We start from the raw sequence: 23,148 nt of genomic DNA, 5'->3' as shown, positions 1-23,148 counted from the left end.
CAGAGAAAACGGATCACTCATATACCTCTCATGGGAATGTACAGTGTGCAGAGCCACTCTGGAAATCTGTTGAGCAATCATGTTTAAAAATAAAAATGTAATTACCATAGGATCCAACAATAGTATCTTCAGGTATTTATCCCAGAGAAATGAAAACTTGTGTATGCGTAGAAATTTGTACACAAATGTTTATAGTAGCTTTACTTACAATACTGAAAAATAGAAATTACTGAAAGGTTTTTCAGTGGATGAATAGTTAAGCAATCTGTGTTATATCCATACAGTAGAATACTACTCAGCAATTTTTAAAAAAATCACTGATATACACACCAACTTGACTGAACCTCAAGGAACTTACAATAAGTGGAAAAAGCTACCCTCAAAATATTACATACTGAAGAATTCCATTAATATTTGTTATTCTTTAAATGAAATTATACAAAACATTAGCCTACCAAACTCAACAACACACTGAAAGGATCATATACCATAATCAAGTAGGATTTATCCCAGGGATGTAAGGATGATTCAATATCTGCAAATCAGTCAATGTAATACACCACATTAACCAAATGAAGAATAAAAATCATATGATCTACTCAATGGATACAGAAAAACCTTTTGACAAAATTCAACCTCCATTAATGATAAAACTGTTCAACAAATTGGGAATAGAGAGAGCATACCTCAACATAATAAAGGCCATATATGACAAGCCCACAGCTAACACCATATTTAATGGTGAAAAGCTGAAAGTATTTCCTCAAAGATCAGAAACAAGACAAGGATGCCCACTCTTGCCACTTTTACTCAACAAAGTATTAGGACTTCTAGTCCTAGCAATCAGACAAGAAAAAAAAAAATAGAAGGAATCCAAATTGGAAAGGAAAAAAACTGTCCCTGTTTGCAGATGACATGATACTATATACAGAAAATCCTAAATATTTCATCAATAAACTATCAGAACTAATAAATTCAGTGAAGCTGCAGGATACAAAGTTAATATGCAGCAATGTTCTGTGTTCCTATTACCAGTCACAATAAACTATCAGAAACAGAAATGCATTGTAAAATGATTATAAATCAATAAAAAATGTTAAAAAAAAAAAAAGAAACAGAAATGAAGAAAACAATCCCATTTATAATTGCAACAAAAAGAATAAAATATCTAGGAATAAATCTAACCAAAGAGGTAAAAAAATTGTACTCTGAAAACTGTAAGACACTGATCAAAGAAACTGAAGACTACACAAACAAATGGATAGATATATCATGCTCATGGACTGGAAGAATTATTATTATTAAAATGACGATACTATCCAAGGCAATCTACAGATTCAATGCAATCCCTATCAGAAGACAAATGGAATTTTTCACAGTTCTAGAACAAGTAATTCTAAAATTTGTATGGAATGGAAACACAGAAGACTGCAAGTAGCCAAAACAATCCTGAGAAAGAAAAACAAAACTAGCGGTATCACACTCCCTTCTTTCAAACTATACCACAAAGCTACTGTCATCAAACAGTGTGGTACTGGAACAGAAACAGCCACATAGATCAATGGACCAGAATACAGAGTCCAGAAATGAACCCACACTTATATGGTCAATTAATCTATGATAAGGGAGGCAAGAATACACAATTGGGAAAAGACACCATCTTTAATAAATGGGGAAAACTGGACAGCTACATGAAAAAGAATCAAATTGGACTACTTACTCCCACACCATACAGAAAAACCAACTTAAAATGGATTAAAGACTTAAACGTAGACCTGAAACCATAAAACTTCTAGAAACAAACACAGGCAGTATACTCTTTGACATCAGTCTTAGCAATATTTTTTGGCTATGTCTCCTCAGAAAAGGGAACCAAAAGCAAAAATAAACAAATGGGACTATGTCAAACTAAAAAGCTTTTGCACAGTGAAGGAAAACTACAAACAAAATGAAACGGCAGCCTAATGAAATAGAAAAGATATTTGCAAGCAATATATCCAAAGAGGGGTTACCATCCAAAATAAACCAAGAACTTACACAACTCAACATCAAAACAAACAACCCAATTAAAAAATACAGAGAGGACCTGAATTTTTCCACAGATGGCCAACAAACACAAGAAAAAATGCTCAACATCACTAATCATCAGGGAAATAAAAATGATCAAACCACAATGATGTATCACCTCACACCTACAAGAATGGCCACTATCAAAAAGACAACAAATAACAAGCATTAGTAAGGATGTGGAGAAAAGGAACCCTCATGCACTGCTGTTGGGAATGCAAGTTGGTACAGCCACCATGGAAAACAGTAAGGAGTTTCTTCAAAAAATTATCATATGATCCAGCAGTTCCACTCATAAGTATTTTTCCAAAGAAAAGTAAACACTAATTTGAAAAGATATATGCACCCCTACATTCACTGCAGCATTATTTACAATAGCCAAAATACGAAAGTCGCCTATGTGTTCACAATAAATGGAGAAAATGTAGTATATATACATAGACACACAGATACACATACACACACACACACACACACACACACACACACACACACACACTGGAATATTACACAATCATAAAAAAGAATGAAATCTTGCCATTTGCAACAATATAAACAGACCTAGAGGGCATTATGCTAAGTAAGTCAGAGAAAGGAAAATACCTTATCATTTCACTTACATGTTGAATCTAAAAACAAAAAAATATATGTAACAAAATTGAAAGAGACTCATAGATACAGAGAACAAACATGTGACTGGCAGAAGGGAGCAGTGAGGGAGGAAGAGTGAAGTAGGTGAGGTAGATTAAGAGGTACAAACTTCCAGTTATAAAATAAGTCAAAGAGATATAACATACAGCACAGGGAATATAGTCAGTAATATTGTAACAATTTTGTATGCTGACAGATGGTAACCTGACTTATCCTGTGATCCTTTTGTAATGTATAATATTGAATCACTATGTTGCCCACCCGAAACTAATATAATACTGCAAGTTAATCACACTTCAATTTTAAGAAATAGTTAAATTTTTAAAAGAAAAATACATATGAAAATATAAATCTCACTGGTAAAGGTAAATATATAAATATAGTGAATCAATCACTTATAAAGCTATGAAGTGTAAAGGTTAAAAGACAAAAGTAGTTAAGAAAAACCAAGTACAATAATTAGTTGAGGGATACACAAGATAAAAACGTGTAATATGTGACATCAAAAACAACATGTGGTGGCGGTGGTAAAAATGCAGAGCTTTAGAATGCATTCAAAGGTATGTTGTTATCAATTTAAAATAGAGTATCATAAACATATACTGTTACATATAAGCCTCACGGTGACCACAAAGCAAAAACCTCGAGTAGATATGCAAAAGACTGAGGAAGGATTCTAAGCAAACCACTAAGTCATCAAATCACAAAGGAAAAGAGAAAGAAGAAAGGAACAGAGAAGAACTACAAAACAGCCAGAAAACGAAATGGCACCAAGTATCTACCTATCAATCAACACTTCAAATGTAAATGCACTAACTTTTCCAATCACAAGAAATAGAGTGGCGAATGAATTAAAAACAAGACCTAACTATACATTGCCTACAAGAAACCCCTCAGATATAAGGACACACACAGACTGAAACAGAGGGATGGAAAAAGATATTCCGTGCAAGTGGAAACAAAAAAAGCTGGGGTAGCTATACTATCAGACAAAATAGACTTTGAAACAAAGACTGTAATAAGAGAAAAAGGAGGGCATTACATAATGATAAGCAGGTCAATGCAACAAAAGGATGTAACATTTGTAAATATTTATGCACCCAACATAAAGGGGTTCCCTAGTCGGAATAAAGACACTACTCATAATTTATAGGGAACTCTGTTTCTCTTTTTTCACGTATGGAATCTACAGACAGAATCTAGACTACCTTATCTGCTATTATCATCGTCACCGTCACTAACCTGGAGCAGTGCAAGTGAAAGAATCATTAATAGTACAATAAATTCCACAACCTAATCAACAATTCTGAGCCCTATCCGAATTTCTGAAAAGATAGCTGTCTTAGTCCATTTGGGGAGATAACAAAATACCACAGACTGGGTAGCTAATGAACAACAGAAATTTACTTCTCACAGTTCTGGAGGCTGCGAAGTCCAAAGCCAAGGTGCCAACACGGTCGGGTGAGGGCCCTCTTTCTTGCTCACATCCAGTGCCTTTTCACTGTGTCTTTACCTGGCAGGAAGGGCTAGGATCTCTGGAGCCTCTTTAAAAGTCACTAATCCCATTTATGAGGTCTCCACTCCCATGACTTAAGCATCTTTCAAAGGCCCCACCTCACAATACCATCATATTTGGGGGACGGGATTTCAACATATGAATTCTGAGGGGACATATTCAAACCACAGCAGCAGTTAACCAGATTAATCCAGCTTCATTTAACAGAACTAAAGTGTTTTTTTTTAAAGACATGTAAATATTCTTAATAGCCTTACCAATACTTCCTCTAGCTTCCTATAGCGTTAACACATTAACAGTGCTCAAGATTCAAAGATAGGATATGATACTTCTCTACTGTGTTAGCAACTATCTAAGCCAATAACCAATTTTCATAGCCCCAAAACATGAAAGGAAATGACAGTCAAGATTGCTCTGTAACCCCAAGCACTAACCAGGATTTAAAAGTACATACATTAACAAAAAGCTTAGTTTTTTTATCTCAAGTTTTGAATGGAATTTTAAAGTTTTAGTTTAGGTTCAAAAGATTTTTTTTAATTTTTTTTAATAACAAGCATTACTTCTAGAACAGCCTTACATATTATTATATTAAAAGATTCTGAAAGTCTACTTCATAGCTGATTCAAAGACCAGAATAGATAAGTACTTTAAAAATAAATTTATTACTCTCTTTAGGTTGAAGTTTTTTCCAAGACTTATTAACACTATGAGCAGAGAAAGCATATACAATCACAGAATAAAAGAACTATGTAGCAAGTCTCGTCCTATTTTACAGATGAGGCCCACAGAGGCTGAACAAGCAGGAATACACAAAAGGAGAGGAGCACATAGTTAAATGTAACTTCCTGGTAATGATTTCATTCTTGGGCTGGGTGCTGGGTCCACAAGTATTAGATTAGATTAATGTGGACAAAAGTAGTTAAATAAAGTCAGACCTGGACCACTAGTGATAATGTGTCATGAATCAAAATCTGTGTCTCAAGCCCAGAAAAGAAAAAGACAGACAGATCTGCAGGATCTCAAGGTAGCCATGACTGACACAGATGTCTCTTAGAATAAATAGCAAATAGTTAATATTTTCTAAGTAAAATAACAATATATTAAAATAATTCACAGTGAACATCAAGGTGACTTCATTTTGCCACACAACTTGGTCACCTTCACATCAAAAATAATCTCTATAATTAAAAATGATTACAAAGACACGTGAAGGCAGTATAACTATTATCACAAGAGTCACAATCATTATAAATCTTTTTTACAAGTTACAAACTAGTTAGTTTGTACTAAATTACAAACTAATTTTTTTTAACAAATTACGAACTAATTTTTTACAAATTACAAACTAGGCATGCCTTCTTATCAAAGGCATTTAGCAATACTGGTTTTTTGTAATGATTAATGATCTTTTCTGAATAAACCTCAGATTTCTAACTTTAGAATTATATTACATTCTCATACATTAATAGTGTTATTTTTAACAGATTCAGATCTATAACTGTAAAACACCTCTTCATTTAACCTACCATCCCACACTAATTTTACTTAGAAATTAAGACTTCTTCATTGTGAGTCTATAATAATTCAAAGTAATATAAATATGGGCTTACTGAGTTTTACTAGTACATGTGTAATTTGTAAACATAATTTCCTACTATACTAATCAAAGCTTAAAATAGGAAAATAAACTTCTTAAAAATGTTTCATCTATAATGTTTTTACTGAAAAATTAATTCCAATCACTAGCATAAACTCAAGTTATTACAATCCATGGGTGTATACTGCTCAATAATTTGTCCAAATGTCAACTGTAATTTTCAAAAATCCCTTCTACCTCAAAATTTTAAACATCTGTAAAAAATACTTGTTTTGAGAGTGGTTTACACTCATGACACTTGACCTTTTGCTGTACACACCACAAAACTCAAGTCTCAAATACCATGCAAGCAGGAAACTTGATCATTCCTGCAGTAGCCATCTGCATGGTCCAATATCAAATATTAGTTCTAGGTTACACTGTCATGTGTTACAAATCTTTTTCTGCAGCCTCTATAATTAGTTGTAATTTGCCTCTTAAAATGTGTTTCTTATGGGACATCTGGCCTTGAAATTTCCACCTTCCCACTGAAAAAATACTTAGTGTCTGGATTTTTTTTTCCTCTTAATATGGAGTACTGCATGGGTGGTATAACCAAGTCCAGACTTTTTAAAAAAAATTAAATTCCAAGAACAGATGATGATTAAGAACCAGTCAAGTATTACTAAATATAAATGTAAAATAAAACTTTCTTGCACTATAACTATCTACAGATTCCTGGATCAATTTCCCAACTATTTGAAGGTCACAAAGTAAATTTTAACGAGAATATACCATGGGTCCACTTACTTTCAAGAGCTACAATATTTCAGTTAAATTGGATAATAAAGGTTTATAATTAGAGATTTCACAAAAGTAAAAAAAAAGATTTGAGCCCAGTGTGTTCGTATGACACTAAAAGGATCTACTGATAACAGGAAATTATTTTAACAATTCACTAATAACCTTAACTAATTTCACAGAGATAAAAATTTAATAATACTCATCAATTCACTTGGTTCTAGAAACTTTTCCTTAAAACTTAAAGTTAAATATGGGCTAAGGAAAAAGTAATAAAAATGAAAGACAAAGATACTACTTTTCTACAAGATAAAAGTGGAAAAATTTATCACAATATGCTGCTATTTGCTTCCTAGATCAGAAAATTTTTGGAAGAAACTCCTTAAAATCAGTATCATCCCTAATAAAAAACACTGAAAAGAAACATGGGCCAGAGAAGAAGTAAGTCAGAAAAAAACAGTTTCTGATGACAAAACTTCAAAGACAATGAAAAGTAGTACGAAGGCAAATTGAACATATTTTCATCTTCTCAACAAATGACTTGAAAAATTTTCATCTCATTAAGAAATGCCATGTAAATAAAAAGTATACAAGTTCTTTGCAAAAATCCAAAAAAGTTCACTTAAAATTGGATGCTATCATGCTCCATTTCTAGTAGTTATAGGTAATAAGTAATATACATAATCCCTATCATCAGATTAAGTATAATTAGTATGGAAATAACCTTAAGAATATTTTATCCAAATTAAAGAAAATCCTTTTAGGGAACCCTCCTACATTGTTGGTGGGAATGTAAATTGGTGCACCCACAATGGAAAACAGTATGATGTTCCTTAAAAAACTAAAAATAGAGTAACCATATGATCCAGCATCCCCATTCCTAGGCATATATCCAGAGAAAACTCTAATTTGAAAAGATACATGCACCCCAATGTTCACAGCAGCACTATTTACAATAGCCAAGACATGGAAGCAACCTAAATGTCCACTGACAGATGAATAAAAACATGGTTTTTGTACGTACACACACACACACACACACACACACACACACACACGGAATATTACTCAGCCATAAAAAATAATAAAATGCCATTTGCAGCAACATGGATGGACCTAGAGATTATCACACTAAGTGAAGTCAGACAAAAAAGACAAATACCATATATCACTTACATTTGTAATCTTAAAATATGATACAAGTGAACTTATTTACAAACCAGAAACAGACTCACAGATATAAAAAACAAACAGTTACCAAAGGGGAAAGTCAGGGAGGGGTAAAGTAGGAATTTGGGATTAGCAGATACAAACTACTATACATAAAATAGACAAACAATAAGGTTCTACTATGCATAGCACAGGGAACTATATTCCTATCTTATAATAATGTATAATGGAAAAGAATATGAAGAATATATGTATGTACAACCAAATCACTTTGCTGTATACCAGAAACTAATACAACATTGTAAATCAACCATGCTTCAATAAAAAAATTTTTTTAAAAGAAAACCTTTTTCCAATTAATTATGTTACTTTAATAGGTATGTAATAAAAAGTGTATTAGCTAAGATTTGTTTATGTTGACATACTCCAAAAGTTAAAGAAATATCAACTACTAATAACTATCAAAACTGGTTAACATAAATAACTAGGTTCAATACTTTCTTACCTGTATTCCATCTTTAAGTTTCAAAATGCATTCCATTGTATTGATGGTAATTACCACTGGTTCTGAACCCAGTTTTGTCCATGGTACATGGATCCTCAGTTCATGTATATGTCCACTTAAAAAAGTGAATGGTAATTTCAGTTCCTTAAAACACAAAATATTAAATAAAATTTAGTAAGTGCTTAATATATTTTTCATTCTAACATCTAAATAACTTTCTGAAAAGAGAAAACTTCCAACATAAAAACACTCTGGGAATTACTGTTCACCAAACAATATCAAATAACTTGCTAAACTACAGTTAATGATAAACTACAAAAACTTACTGTGCAAATTACATTTAATAAACTACTTAACCTGTCTAGGCTTCCATTTTTTATCTTGCTAAATAGAAATAATACACAATACTTGGTATATAATAATGGCTCATACATGGTACTGGTGGTGGTAGTAACAGTAGTAGACTGCAACAGTAACTGAGATAATTGAATGGTATACAGTTTAAAATCACCACTTAAAAAAATGTATTCAAAATGTTTTTTAAACTAACAGAATAGGATTTTAAGGCAAGTTGAAAGGGGAACTACATTAAAGACAGAATGACCTGACAAAATAAAAACTAAGTATGAAAAATAATTTTATCAAGCTTTAGTTAATTAAAGATTGTACCAGGATACTATTTGGTCATAAATTTTAAATATTTGCTTACTGGTTTCCATTATTATTAAAAATGTCACCACAATCACTTTATACTAAGTTATTTCACCTTCAGAAAAAATTGGTTACAAATCAACAAAAATAAATTATAATCAGATTATATTTCAATCACATTTTTAGTTACTATAACTCTACTTGTGAAAGTCAAGAAAATGTAAGCTATTCATTGATCCAAGAACTGTTCACCTACTTGGTTTAGTAACACAGTAGCAATATGGCTAAATATATATATATATTATATATATATATATATATAAGTGGATTAAAAAATATAGTACATATATACAATGAAACATTATTACTCAGTCTTTAAAAAGGAAATTCTGTCTTATGCTATAATATACCATGAACCTCGAGGACATTGTGTTAAGTGAAATAAGCCAGTCACAAAAAGACAAATACTGTACAATTCTACTTATATATGGTATCTAAAGCAGTCAAATTCTTAGACACAGAACAGTGGTTGCCAGAGGCTGGGGTAAGAAAAGGGAAGCAGTTGTTCAGTGGATACAAAGTTTAAGTTTTGGAAGATGAGAAGTTCTAGCGATCTGCTGAACAACAGTATACAGCATATAGTTATCACTACTGTATATTTTAAAATGGTTAAGATGGTAAATTTACATCATGTGCTTTTTACCACAAAATAAAAACATAAGACAAGACATAGAGAATTCTGAGTTAGAAGGCTAGAAAATCCTCCCACCAAAAAGCAATGACAAACCTAGACAAAGCTATCAAAAACAATAGCAATCTCAGAAGCAGTAAGGGAAGGCTAGCCTGAGTTCACAACACCAGATGGTAAAAGCAACAAAACAGCAGAGCAGCCAGAAAATAAACAGAGACATTCAGAGAACAAGATAGCCAAAGACGGCCTTGTTATGATCCGTCGCTGGTAGTATGTGAAGCTATATGGACATGCCAGCTTGTGCTTACTTAGAAGACACCGCAGAGACCCCTAACAATCTACTCATGGTCAACCAAGAACTTGTGTAAACACAGTAAGTTAAAAAATGGGTCAGATTTCTAGACTCCTTGACCTTTGAAAGCATTATCCAGTACATGCATCTGTCCACACCAAAGACTAGAAACTTTATTGGTTCAAAAGTTTAAACAACTTCTAGCTAATCACTAGCTGATGACTCAATTATAGTGACCCAAGAACAATCCCTAGAAATCCAAGCATAAGAACAAAGCATTTGGGGAGAAAAAAGAAAACTGAGCAGAGACATCAGAGGCCATACACTGCAAGGGAAACTGACAATAAAAATTTACTCCAGGCAAGTGACTAAACAGATAATGAACCAACAGCAACAACAACAAAAAAAACACTCCTTGGAGAGAAGAAATCAGAGTCAGAGTTGCTATAACATATTACCCAAAATGTCTAGTTTTCAACCAAAACTATGAAACATGAAAAGCATACAAAGTAGTCAAACAGAAATTATTTCTGAGGATGCTCAAAGCATCTATCAAAAGTATGTTCAAAGAAATAGAGCCATATTTAAATAATTAAAGGAACATATGACAACAATGATTCATCCAACAGAAAATACAAAGAATGAGACAGAAATTACAAAAAAGATAGTACTAAATGCAAACTTCGCAGTTAAAAGTACAATAAATAAAACTTCACTAAAAGGGCTCAATATCAGATCTGAGCTGGCAGAAGAAAAAATCAGCAAACCTACATCCAGACACAACAGAGCAAAAATTTTGAAAGCCAGAGACAAAAAGAAAATCTTGAAAGCAGAAACAGAAAATCAACTTGTCACACACAAGGAAACTTAGCAGATTAAAAGCTAACTTCTCATTACAAACAATAAGGCAAAAAGGCAGTGAGATGACGTGTTTAAATAACAAAAGAAAATAATTATCAACCAAAAATTCTATATCCAGCAACAGTATTCTTCAAAAAAGAAGGCAAGATAAAGGCATACCCAAATAAACTAAGTCTCAGATAATTCATTGCTAACAGAAGTTCTTCAGACTGAAAGGAAGTAATACCAGGTTGTAATGCAAAACCACATAAAGAGCATTATTAAAAGTATTTATGTATATAATAATTAAAGGACAGTATAAATGTCTTTTTCTTCCATTTTCTGATTCAAAAGGCAATTACATAAAACAATTATACAATTGTAATATTGGATTTGTAACAGAGAAATGCAATATACCTGACAGTAACACAAAAGAGGCAGAAGAAATGGAGCTATGGTGAAGAGTTTCCATATTTAAATGTAATAAAGTTAGTATTAATCTCAAATAGACTGATAAATTAGATGCATATTATAATCCTCTAAGCAGTCACTAAGAAAACAACTCAAAAATAATTTAAAAATTAAAGGAATTAAAATGAAACATTAAAAATATTTAATATAAAAAAAGGCAGCAAAGGATTATGAAAAAAAAAAGACATGAGACACACAGAAAATAGCAAAATGGTAGGCAGAAATCTAACCATATGAACAAAAACATCAAATGAGAAAAGATTAAATGCTCCAATCAAAAGGCAAAGATCGTCAAACTGGATTTTAAAAACTAATAATATCTGACTACATGCTCTCCACAAAAGACATCCTTTAGATTCAAAAGCCACAAATAGGTTGAAAATAATAAAAAACTATTTTTCCATAATTTTACTGTACCTTATTTCTGTATAGATACAGATAACAGATTAGTAGTTGCCAGAGGCAAAGAGGATAGGAAGTGGGTGAAATGGGTAAAAGTCAAAAGATGCAAACTTCCAGTTATAAAATACCTGGAATATAATGAACAGCATGGTGAATATAGTTAATAATACTGTATTGCATATTTGAAAGGTGGTGAGAGAGTAAATCTTAAGAAGTTCTCATCATAATAAAAAAAAGATTTTTTAACTGTATGGTGACAGAAGTTTTAACTGGACTTACTTTGGCGATCATTTTGCAATATATACAAATATCAAATCATTACACTGTACACTCAAAACTAATATAACACTATATGTCAATTATACCTCAATAAAAAAGTGAATAAACAAGATCCCAGGAAATCATGTGATCCAGTTGCTTGTCTTGAATACCTCAAATCACCATATTTTCTTGCTATTTAGGGAAATGGTATACGATTCTATTTTACTTAGAGAATTTTAAGTTCTATGATCTTAATTTCCAACAGTATTTTCCCCTGTTTTTCATGATTCTTCTCCAATGGAAATAAATAGCAATTAAAAATAATTTATCCCAGTTGTAGGTTGAAATTACTATTAACCACATGAAATTTTAAAGAGCTGTGGAAGCCAAATAACATGGCTATAAAACTTTCAAACAGTATGCTAACCAGGCTTGAAACACAAAGGAAAAGTGCTAAGACAGTTTAAAAAGCAGTATACAGAGGGGAAAAAGAAGAAAAAAAAAAAAAAGATGTTGCATGCAACCAGTAAACCACAGAGCTAGAGTAATTATACTATTATCAGACAAAACAGACTTTTAAGAAAAAAAAAGTTACTAAAGATAACATGGGACACTTTATGATAGAGGGTCAGCTGAAGAAAAAAACACAAAACATACACGACCATAGCAAGAGAGCCCCAAAATACATAAAGCAAAAACTGAAAAGAGAAATAGGTAATTCAATACTAATCATAAAGACTTTCCAAAAAAGCCAAGAGAGGGCCCAGAGAGCCGGGGATCTTCAAAGCCTTTTCAGCCCTTTTCTTTGGCCAGGGAGAGGAAGCAGCTGCTGAGATTACTAGGAAGTTGGAGAAACAGAAGAAAAGCTTCAAGAAAGAAAAGAAAAGGCTAGCTGCAATCGCCCTGGCATCTTCATATAATAGCAGCAGTTCTCTGGAGGAGTGTGAGGAGACAAGTGGAAGACCCAAAAAGAAGAAAAAGCAAAAGCCCCAGAAGGCTCCTCCAGAAAATGGAATGGAAGACCCAACTGTCTCTTTCTCCAAACCCAAGAAAAAGAATCTTTTTCCAAGGAGAAGCTGGTTAGTAGTGATCTTGAAGAGATAGCTGGCAGCTTTAGTCTTCCTAAGAGGAAGAAATCCTTCCCAAAAGAGGAACCAGTTATTGACCTTGAAGAATCAGGAAATAAGAGTGTCCCCAAGAAATAGAAAAAGCTCCAAAAGCTATCCCAGCAAGATTAGGATGGACGTTTCCTAGGGGGGTATAACTTACATAAGTATTTCCCAATCCATCCTCTATTTCCCAATAGAAATAAAAACAAGTTCACAGTTGAGAAAGAAAAAAAAAAAAAAGACCTCACTTACAGTAATGAAGAAAACAATAGACAGAAAAATCAAAGATATAGAAGATACATAGAACATTTATAAAAATAGACCATACACTGAGTCATAAATTATAATGGATCAAAATCATACAGAGAATGTGCTGACCAAAATGGAATTAAATTAAAAATCAATAACAGAAAGATAATTAACTATTCCCTAAATGTTTGAAAATTAAGCAACATACTTCTAAATAACCTATGTGTTAAAAAAGAAATCAAATGGAATTTTTAAAATTTTAACTGAATAATAATTAAAAGAAAACATATAAAATTCTGTGTGACAAATCTAAATAGGTGGTTAAAGAGAAATTTATAGCATTCAATGCATGTATTTGAGCAGAAAAAGGCTGAAGAAAATAAATAACCTAAGCTTCCACCTCAAGAAGCTAGAGAAAACAATAGCAAATCATATCCAAAGAAAGAAGGGAGACAGAAATTATTAAAAATAAGAGCAAAAATACATAACAAAGCAGAAATACAAAAGAAAAAAATCAATGAAGTTGGTTCTTTGTAAATATTAATAAAGCCTTATCAATACTGGTGAAGAAAATATAAATTACTAATATCAGCAATGAAAAGAGGATATTAACAGCCCCTAGATTTGTTTTTGAGGTGACGTTAAAATGGAAAAAAAAAAACTCAACCTTATAGTTTTAAATATGACAACTTAGAGCAGAGACAGGCAAATTTTTTCAGTAAGGAGCAGATAGTAAATATTTAAGACTTTTGCAAATCATACAGACTCTGTTCCAGCTACTTAACTCTGTCATTTTAGTTTGCCAAGGCAGCCACAGACAATATGTAGACAAATGAGAATAGCTGTGCTCCAATAAAATTTTATTTACAAAAGTAGTCCCACGCCATCGTCTGCTGATCCCTGGTTTTGAGGAAATGGAGAAGTTCCTCGAAAAACCTAACTAACCAAAACTAACAAAAGGATAAACAGAAATCTAAATAGTCCCATATTTGTTAAAGTAAATCAGGAGTTAAAAACTTTCCAACTAAGAAAATTCCTGACCCACATGACTTCAAGATTAAATTTTTCCTAACATTTAAAAAATTAGTAAAAGAAGAAAGTTGGAGATTTCACATTTCCTGATTTCAAAATTTACTACAAAGTTATGGTAATCAAAACAATGGGCTATTGACATAAAGACAGATATACAGACCAATGGAACTGTATTCAGAGCCCAGAAATAAGCCCTCCTATCTATGGCCAATTGATTTTTCACGACAGGTGCCAAGACCATTCAACAGGTAAAGGACAGTCTTCAACAAATGGTGTTGAGAAAACTGACTAACCACATGTAAAAACAAATGGACTTGGATCCTTGTACCATACACAAAAACGCAAAACGTAGCAAAGACTTACATGTGAGAGCTAAAACTATAGAACACTTAGAAGAAAATATAGGGGAAAAGCTTCCTGACACTGGATTTGGCACTGACTTCTTGGATATAACATGAAAAGCCTATGCATCAAAAGAAAAAATTTTAAGTTAGACTTTATCAAAGTTTAAAATTTTAGTTCTTCAAAGGACACCATCAACAAAGTCAAAAGGCAACCCAAATTGGGAGAAGATGCTCACAAATCATATATGATAAGGGATTGATATCTAGACTATATAAATAATTCCTACAATTCAATTAACAAAAAAAAAATTTTTAATGGACAAAGGACTTGAACACATTTCTCCAAAGAAGATATGCAAACAACCAATGGCACATGGGAAGATGCTCAACATCTCCATCATTAAGGAAATGTAAATTAAAACCATAATGAGATAACATTTCACATCCATTATGATGGCAATAATCCAAAAAAAAAAAAAAAAAAGTGTTGGTGAGGACATGGAACAACTAGAACCCCTGTGCATTGCTGGTAAGAATATAAAATGGTGTAGCTGCTGTGGAAAACAGTATGTCAATTCCTCAAAAAATTAAAAGGAATTACGATGCAATCTATCAAATTCCACTTGTGGATGTGTACTCAAAAAAACTGAAAGCAGAGACTCACACAGGTATTTGTATACCCACAGCAGCATTATTCACAATAGCCAAAAGGTGGAAGCAACCCAAATGTGCACTGACAAATGAACAAAATGTTGTATGTACACACAATGGAGTATTATTCAGCTTTAAAAAAAGAAATTCTGATACATGCTATAATATGGATGAATCTTGAACACATTGTGCTAAGTGAAATAAGCTGGCCACAAAAAGATAAATATTGTATGTTTCCCCTTATGAGGTATTAAAGTAGTCAAATCCATAAAGACATAAGGTAGAATTGTGGTTGCCAGGGGCTGGGGACTTAGTGCTTAGTGAGTATAGAGGTTCAGTTTGAGAAACTGAAAAGTTCTGGTGACGGCTGCACAACAATATAAATGTAATCAATGGTGAAGATCTGTATAATCAAAAATGATTAACTAGTCCTTCTCAAACTCTTCCAGACCAATGAAAAGGAGAGAATACTCCCAAATTCATTCTATGAAGCCACCATCACCCTGATACCAAAACCAGGCAAAGACACTAACAAAAAAGAGAATTATAGGCCAATATCACTGATGAACATAGACGCCAAAACTCTCACCAAAATTTTAGCAAATACAATCCAACAACACATAAAAAAGATTATACATCATGATCAAGTGGGGTTCATCCCAGGGACACAAGGGTGGTTCAACATACACAAATCTATCAATGTAATACATCACATCAACAAGAGAAAGGACAAAAACCACATGCATCTCAATAGATGCAGAAAAAGCATTTGATAAAATTCAACACCCACTTATGATCAAAACTCATCAAAGTGGGTATAGAGGGAACATATCTCAGCATAATAAAAGCTATATATGACAAACCTACAGCCAGCATAGTACTCAACGGTGAAAAACTCAAAAGCTTCCCACTAAAATCTGGGACAAGACAAGGATGCCCACTATCACCACTCCTATTCAACATAGTCCTGGAAGTCCTAGCCACAGCAATCAGGCAAGAGAGAGAAATAAAAGGAATCCAAATTGGAAAAGAAGAGGTAAAAGTGTCACTATATGCCAATGACATGTTACAATATATATATAAAACCCTAAAAGGTCCACACAAAAACTACTAGAGCTAACTGAAGAATTCAGCAAGGTAGCAGGTTACAAGATTAAAGTTCAAAAATCAGTTGCATTTTACACTAACGATGAATCAACAGAAAAAGAAAGTAAAGAAACAATCCCCTTCAAAATAGCATCCAAAGTAATAAAATATCTAGGAATAAACCTAACCAATGACGTGAAAGACTTATACACAGAAAACTATAAACCAATGATGAAGGAAATTAAAGAAGACTTAAAAAAATGGAAAGATATCCCATGCTCTTGGATTGGAAGAATCAATATTGTTAAAATGGTCACACTGCCCAAGGCAATCTACAGATTTAATGCAATCCCTATCTAATTACCCAGGACATATTTCACAGAACTAGAACAAATCATAATAAAATTTATATGGAACCATCAAAGACCTAGAATTGCCAAAGCATTACTGAAGAGAAAGAAAGAGGCTGGAGGAATAACTCTCCCAGACTTCAGACAATACTATAGAGCTACAGGCATCAAGACAGCATGGTATCCATACAAAAACAGACATATAGACAAATGGAACAGAATAGAGAGCCCAGAAATGAACCCACAAACTTTTGGTCAACTCATATTTGACAAAGGAGGCAAGACTATACAATGGAATAAAGACAGTCTCTTCAGCAAATGCTATTGGGAAAACTGGACAGCAACATGTAAAACAATGAAGCTAGAACACTCCCTTACACCATATACAAAAATCAACTCAAAATGGATCAAAGACTTAAACATAAGACAAGATACAATAAACCTCCTGGAGGAAAATATAGGCAAAACATTATCTGACATACATCTCAAAAATTTTCTCATAGAAGAAATAAAAGCAAGAATAAACAAATGGGACCTAATGAAACTTACAAGCTTCTGCACAGCAAAGGAAACCGTAAGTAAAACAAAACGACAACCTACGGAATGGGAAAAAAATTTTGCGAATGAAACCGACAAAAGCTTGATCTCCAGAATATATAAGCAGCTCATACGACTCAGTAAGAAGAAAATAAAGAACCCAATTCAAAAATGGGCAGAAGACCTAAACAAGCAATTCTCCAAGGAAGACATATAAATGATCAATAGACACATGAAAAAATGCTCAATATCACTAATTATCAGAGAAATGCAAATCAAAACTACAATGAGGCATCACCTCACATCAGCCAGAATGGCCGTCATTCAAAAATCCAGAAATGACAAATGCTGGAGAGGCTGTGGAGAAAAGGGAACCCTCCTACACTGCTGGTGGGAAAGCAGTTTGGTACAGCCACTGTGGAAAACAGTATGGAGATTCCTCAAAAGACTAGGAATAGACTTACCATATGACCCAGGAATCCCACTCTGGGCATATGAAGGAACCCTACTTCAGGATGACACCTGCACCCCAATGTTCACAGCAGCACTATTTACAATAGCCAAGACATGGAAACAGCCTAAATGTCCATCAACAGATGACTGGATAAAGAAAATGTGGTATATTTATACAATGGAATACTACTCAGCCATAAAAAACGACAACACACCATTTGCAGCAACATGGATGCTCCTGGAGAATGTCATTCTAAGTGAAGTAAGCCAGAAAGAGAAAGAAAAATACCATATGAGATCACTCATATGTGGAATCTAAAAAAAAAAAAAACCACAAAGCATAAATACAAAACAGAAATAGACTCATAGACATAGAATACAGACTTGTGGTTGCCAAGGGGGTGGGGGATGGGAAGACATAGACTGGGATTTCAAAAGTGTAGAACAGATAAACAAGATTATATTGTATAGCACAGGGAAATATATACAAGATCTTATGGTAGCTCACAGAGAAAGGAATGTGACAATGAATATATATATATGTTCATCTATAATTGAAAAACTGTGCTCTACATTGGAATTTGACACATTGTAAAATGATTATAAATCAACAAAAAAGGTTTTAAAAAAAGAAAAAAAAGAAATAAAAGGGAAAGCTTTTATTAATTTCCAAATAGAGGGTAAATATAAAAAATAAATACCATGAAAAATGACTAAAATGGTAAGTTTCATGATACATATATTTCACTACACACAAAAAACTCCCTAATAATACCAATCTTACTCAAACTTTTCCAGGAATTATGAAAAGAGAAATAGTTCAAATAATTTAGTGAGGCCAAGGCCAACAAATCTATCATAATCAAAATCTGATAAGGACATTACAAGAAAAGAAAATTACAAACCAGTAACACACGTAAACATAGATGAAAGAAAACTAACCAAAAACTTAACAAATGGAATCCAACCATATATAAAAAGGATAATACATAATACGTAGGGGTTATTCCAGGAATGCAAACTCCATCTGAAAACTCAATGAAATTCACATTAACAAAATACCCTATCAATTCATTAAATATAATACTTGATAAAATTCAACACCTATTCATGGTTTTAAAAACTTGTTGGAAAACCAGGAATAGAAGCACATTCCCTCAGAGGGGAAGGCATAGCTCAAGTGGCAGAGGGCATGCTTAGCATGCACAAGATCCTGGGTTCGTTCCCCAGGTACCTTCTCTAAAAAATAAATAAACCTAATTACCTTCCCCCACCCACAAAAAAAATAAATAAATAAAAATTAAAAAAAAAAAAAAGCAGCACATTCCCTCAACCCAATAAAGAGTATTTACACCTAACAATGCACTTACTGGTAAAATACTAAATGTCCCACTGAAGTTGGGAACAAAGAATGTATTTTCAAGATCTCTACTCCACAGTACAATAATGAAAGAAAAATAAAAGGTTTAATCACTGGAAAGAAAAATGTAAAACTGTCATTATTTGCAGATGACATGATTGTGTACAGACAATCCAAAAGAATCCACCAAAAAGTATTGGACAAATCTGAAAGGCCAATGGAAAAGTCAATATATTAAAAATCAGCTGTATTTCTATGTACTGGTAACAAGTAATTAGAAAATGAAATTTTCAAAAAATAAATAATCTTGCTCATAGCATCAAAAAACAGAGAGAAAATTTGATGAAACATGTAAAACCTCTCTGAAAACTTCACTGCTAAGAAAAAGTAAAGACCTAAAAACACAGAAAGCAATGTCCTGAACACAAACTGAAAAACACAATAGTATGTCAGTCAGCACAATTTATGCTAATGTTAATTCCTCCCAAGTTAATCTATTGATTCAATGTAATCTCAATAAAAACATCAATGGGTTTCCCTTTTTTGGGGGGAAATTCAAAATGGGTTTCCCTTTTTGGGGGGGAAATACAAAAATTTATGAAATTAAAATATATATGAAAATGCAAAGGATTTACAATAGCTACGACAGTCCTGAAGTAAAAAAGAACAAAACTGTACAAATTATACTATGAGATATCAAGACTTACTGTAAAAGATAGTATGATAGTGACACAAGAATGGACAGTCCACTGAACAGATAAAAGAGTTCAAAACAAATTCACACACATATGACAACCTGACTTATAGCGAAGACTTATTGCAAATTCAGTAGCGAAAGAATTTCAAAAGTGGTGTGGATCAGTTGAGTGGATTAATGGGGAAAAAAGAATCTTGACCTTTACTTTACATATGCAGAAAAATTAATTTCATATGACTCACAAATACAATAAAGCTGCTAAAAGAAAATATAGGAAAATAATGTTATTGGAATAAGCAAAGATTTCTTAAACAAGACATGAAAAGTAAACCATAAAAGGAAAAGATTGATAAACTGGACCTCAATAAAATTATAAACTTCTGCTCATCAAAAGACACTTCTAAGAGTAAAAACACAAGCCATAGATTGGGAAAAATACTATACTTTTATAAATACTATAAATAAATTTTATAAAATACTTTTATAAATACTACAAAGAATACTATAAATTTTATAAATACTATAAAATCTAGCAGAGGACTCATTTCCAAAATATATTAAGAACTCCTACAAATCAGTAAGAAAAAAGGCTAAAAGAAAAACCAATTTCAATTTTTTTTAAAAAGGGAAAAGAATTAGAGACTTTACAAAAGAGGATATCCAAATAGCTAATAAGAAGAACATGAAAAAGTGCTCAACATCATTAGTCATTAGGGAAATACAATTTTAAATTACAATGAGGTACCACTACACAACTGCCAAAAAGGCTAAAAATAACAAACTTATCAGGTAACAGCAAAAACCTGAAGTAACTGGAGCTCTCATACACTGTTGATGAGAATGTTAATTGGTACAACCACACCAGAAAACTATTTGGCAGTTAAATATATGCCTACCTAGGTATGTAACTTAGGGAAATCAATACCTATGTCCAAATACAAGAATGTTATAAGAGGTTTCTTCATAATAGCCAAAAGTAGAAACAATCCAAATGTACATCAATAGGAAAATAAATATGTAAATGTGGATCTTTATACAATGGAATACTACAAGGCAATACAAAGAATAAACTACCGTTCATACAACAACATTGTTAAGATAATCAGCCTTGGAGACAGGAAGGGAAAGGAACCAAGAACATCATTTCTCAGTGTTAACTCTAGATTACTCAATAATAAAGTAGCAGAATATAACTAAAAGTTATTGATAACATCATCATAAGATTGTCTTCACTTGTCTCCTAAAAACCAATTGGTTTCTGACTCTTCTGAGTTTCTAGAGATAATTTTTGTATCCTCAAGCCTAACAGATGCCTCGCATATGCTAATAATAAATGTACTAAACGAATTAATAAGTATATGAGCTTTGAATTTACAGTTCAATTCATTTGCATCAGATCATTCTCACATTAAGAAAAAAAGAAACTTGAAAAGTGAGTAAGAAAGATGTTTTCAATTATGCTGTCATTCTCAATCTGCATCTGTCTACTCAGTATTCTGAGGATGCCATGGGTAGTGTCATCTTTCCTACCAAGAAACAGAACTTTCCTCAAGATCTGACCTTACTGTCTTTCCAACCCTTCCATTCCCCAAAAAGGAAAAAAGGAATATAATATCTGGCGTCATATTCCTAATTCTAGCAATGTAAATCACCACATTCGGTAATGCTAGGGAACTGAGTAAACAGTGAACAATTCTGACAGCAAGAACAAGGAAATTGTTTCCCCATCTGGTGAGACAACTTTTGGGATTCTAACAATCTATCACTAGTAACAAACCATTTTAAAAATATTCTGTAAAGGAAGGTCTCTAGTTTCAGGGTAGCCCAAAATACATTAGCAGAAAAACTAAGTCTTCAAAGCATAAAGTCAAACTCTAGGAAACAAGATTACTTCTAAACAGCTGAAAATATTTCCAATCAATGACAGATACACCACTTACCTGCTCCAGCACATCCAACTTTAACTCGAGCTTGCTGAGAACCACGTCTCCACCCCATAGTGAAAGCTGTAGGTCTGATGGCTTTAAGTTCTTGATGTAGCGATTCACATAGCTCATTAAAATTGGAGTCACGTATGACTCCAGCATCCTTTAAGGTACAGGGGAGTCAAAGTCAGATGCTGAAGAGAGTAAAGACAGAAACATTAGAGGTAACTGAATCGGTAGTGCAGAAGGAAAAAGCACTTCTCAGAAAGGGTTGAAGAGGCCGAAAAGCAAATCCCCACCAAAGCGGCCGCTCGCCTCCTTACAGAAACCGAGAAAATTCAAGTTGACTCTCTGCTCCAGTCCCGACTTCCTCACTAGTACAACTCCCCTGGCGAGGAGTGGGAGAAAAAGGTGGTGACCTGCAGAAAGCGGGACCCCTGGAGTGGGAAAATGAAGTGAAGCAGGCTTGCCTTTGGCCGCCGCACCCCTACGCCAGCCCAGCCGCCCCACGAGGCCCTCGCCTCCCGGAACCTGGCGGGATCTTCCACCGTTGAACCAGAGCCAAAGGCAGACCGGCTTCCGCCCCCCGCGTTATTGCACCGTCGGCTGACACTCACGCCAGAGAGTACCGTGGCGTCTCCTCCTCCTCTCGGTACCTGGCACCCGCCCACGGCGGCGGCGCAGCTCCCGTACGGCGCCACTTCCGGGTGTGCCCCGCTCGGTTCTCGAAACAAACCGTCCGTCCTCCGCCACCACTCGACTCCGCAGCAGGACCGGAGTTCTCAGGCTGGAGCAGTCTCGCAGTGCGTCTTCTAGGACACCTCTTGCGCTCGGCGAGCCCGGGTCTCCGCTCCCACCCCGCCAGTGGTTAGGACAAAGCTCTAGGAAGTGCGCGGGGGAGGTGGGCGGACCCGTAAAGTGGAAACACCGGAGATCCGGAAGTGGCGCTCCGGGAAGAGTGGCTGTGGATGGTGGAGGTGGAATCCGGGTAGGGAAGCACGCAGGGCGGATTAGGGAAAGAAAGCGGGTGCTAGCGATTAAAACCCTGAAAAACAGGTGGTTATTATTTTTCTTAGGAAATGGCCTGGGAAGAACTTGGGTTCACTGGCAGAGCAATAGCAATAAGGCTGCAGGTAGGAGAAGGGATTTTAATTTAAATCAAGAGGTTCATTTGCTGGAAAGGAGAAATTGCAGGGATTAGGATATGTGATGTCGGGGAATGCGTTTTGACCAAACGTGTAGACAGGTTCTTGCGTTCTTTTACTTTGACGAAGGAGTGGTTAAATATGGCTAAACAGGCTTTTGTGGAGCGAGGAAGGAATAAAGAGAAGATTGTGGCTATCCATTGGTCTGATATATGAGACTTCAGAAAAACAGTGGGAGTAACAGAAAGAAGAAGACAAAAGACCTTTAAAGACAAAATGGGGGGGCGGGAGGAGGACAGGTGATCGAGAATGAATT

General features: G+C 34.0%; 1 protein-coding gene across 6 annotated transcripts in view; it reads right to left on the bottom strand.

Annotated features, from left to right (window-relative positions):
• VPS13B (vacuolar protein sorting 13 homolog B) overlaps positions 1–22,440 on the bottom strand; it is a 625,623-nt gene extending 603,183 nt beyond the window's left edge. For 5 of the 6 annotated variants that reach the window (XM_072949533.1, XM_072949529.1, XM_072949532.1 and 2 more), the window contains exons 1-3: positions 22,305–22,440; positions 21,703–21,881; positions 8,287–8,430 (exon numbers count right to left, since the gene is read on the bottom strand). In XM_072949533.1, coding sequence (XP_072805634.1) covers positions 8,287–8,430; positions 21,703–21,849 — 291 coding nt within the window. In that variant the 5' untranslated portion in view covers positions 21,850–21,881; positions 22,305–22,440. The other variant, XM_072949530.1, reaches the window with a different exon arrangement.
• Positions 22,441–23,148: the final 708 nt, after the last annotated feature.

This window comes from Vicugna pacos, chromosome 25 (assembly GCF_048564905.1).
Source record: "Vicugna pacos chromosome 25, VicPac4, whole genome shotgun sequence".
Lineage (NCBI taxonomy): Eukaryota > Metazoa > Chordata > Mammalia > Artiodactyla > Camelidae > Vicugna > Vicugna pacos.
Note: the sequence above shows the minus strand (reverse complement) of the source record. Positions and strands in the feature narration are given on the sequence as shown.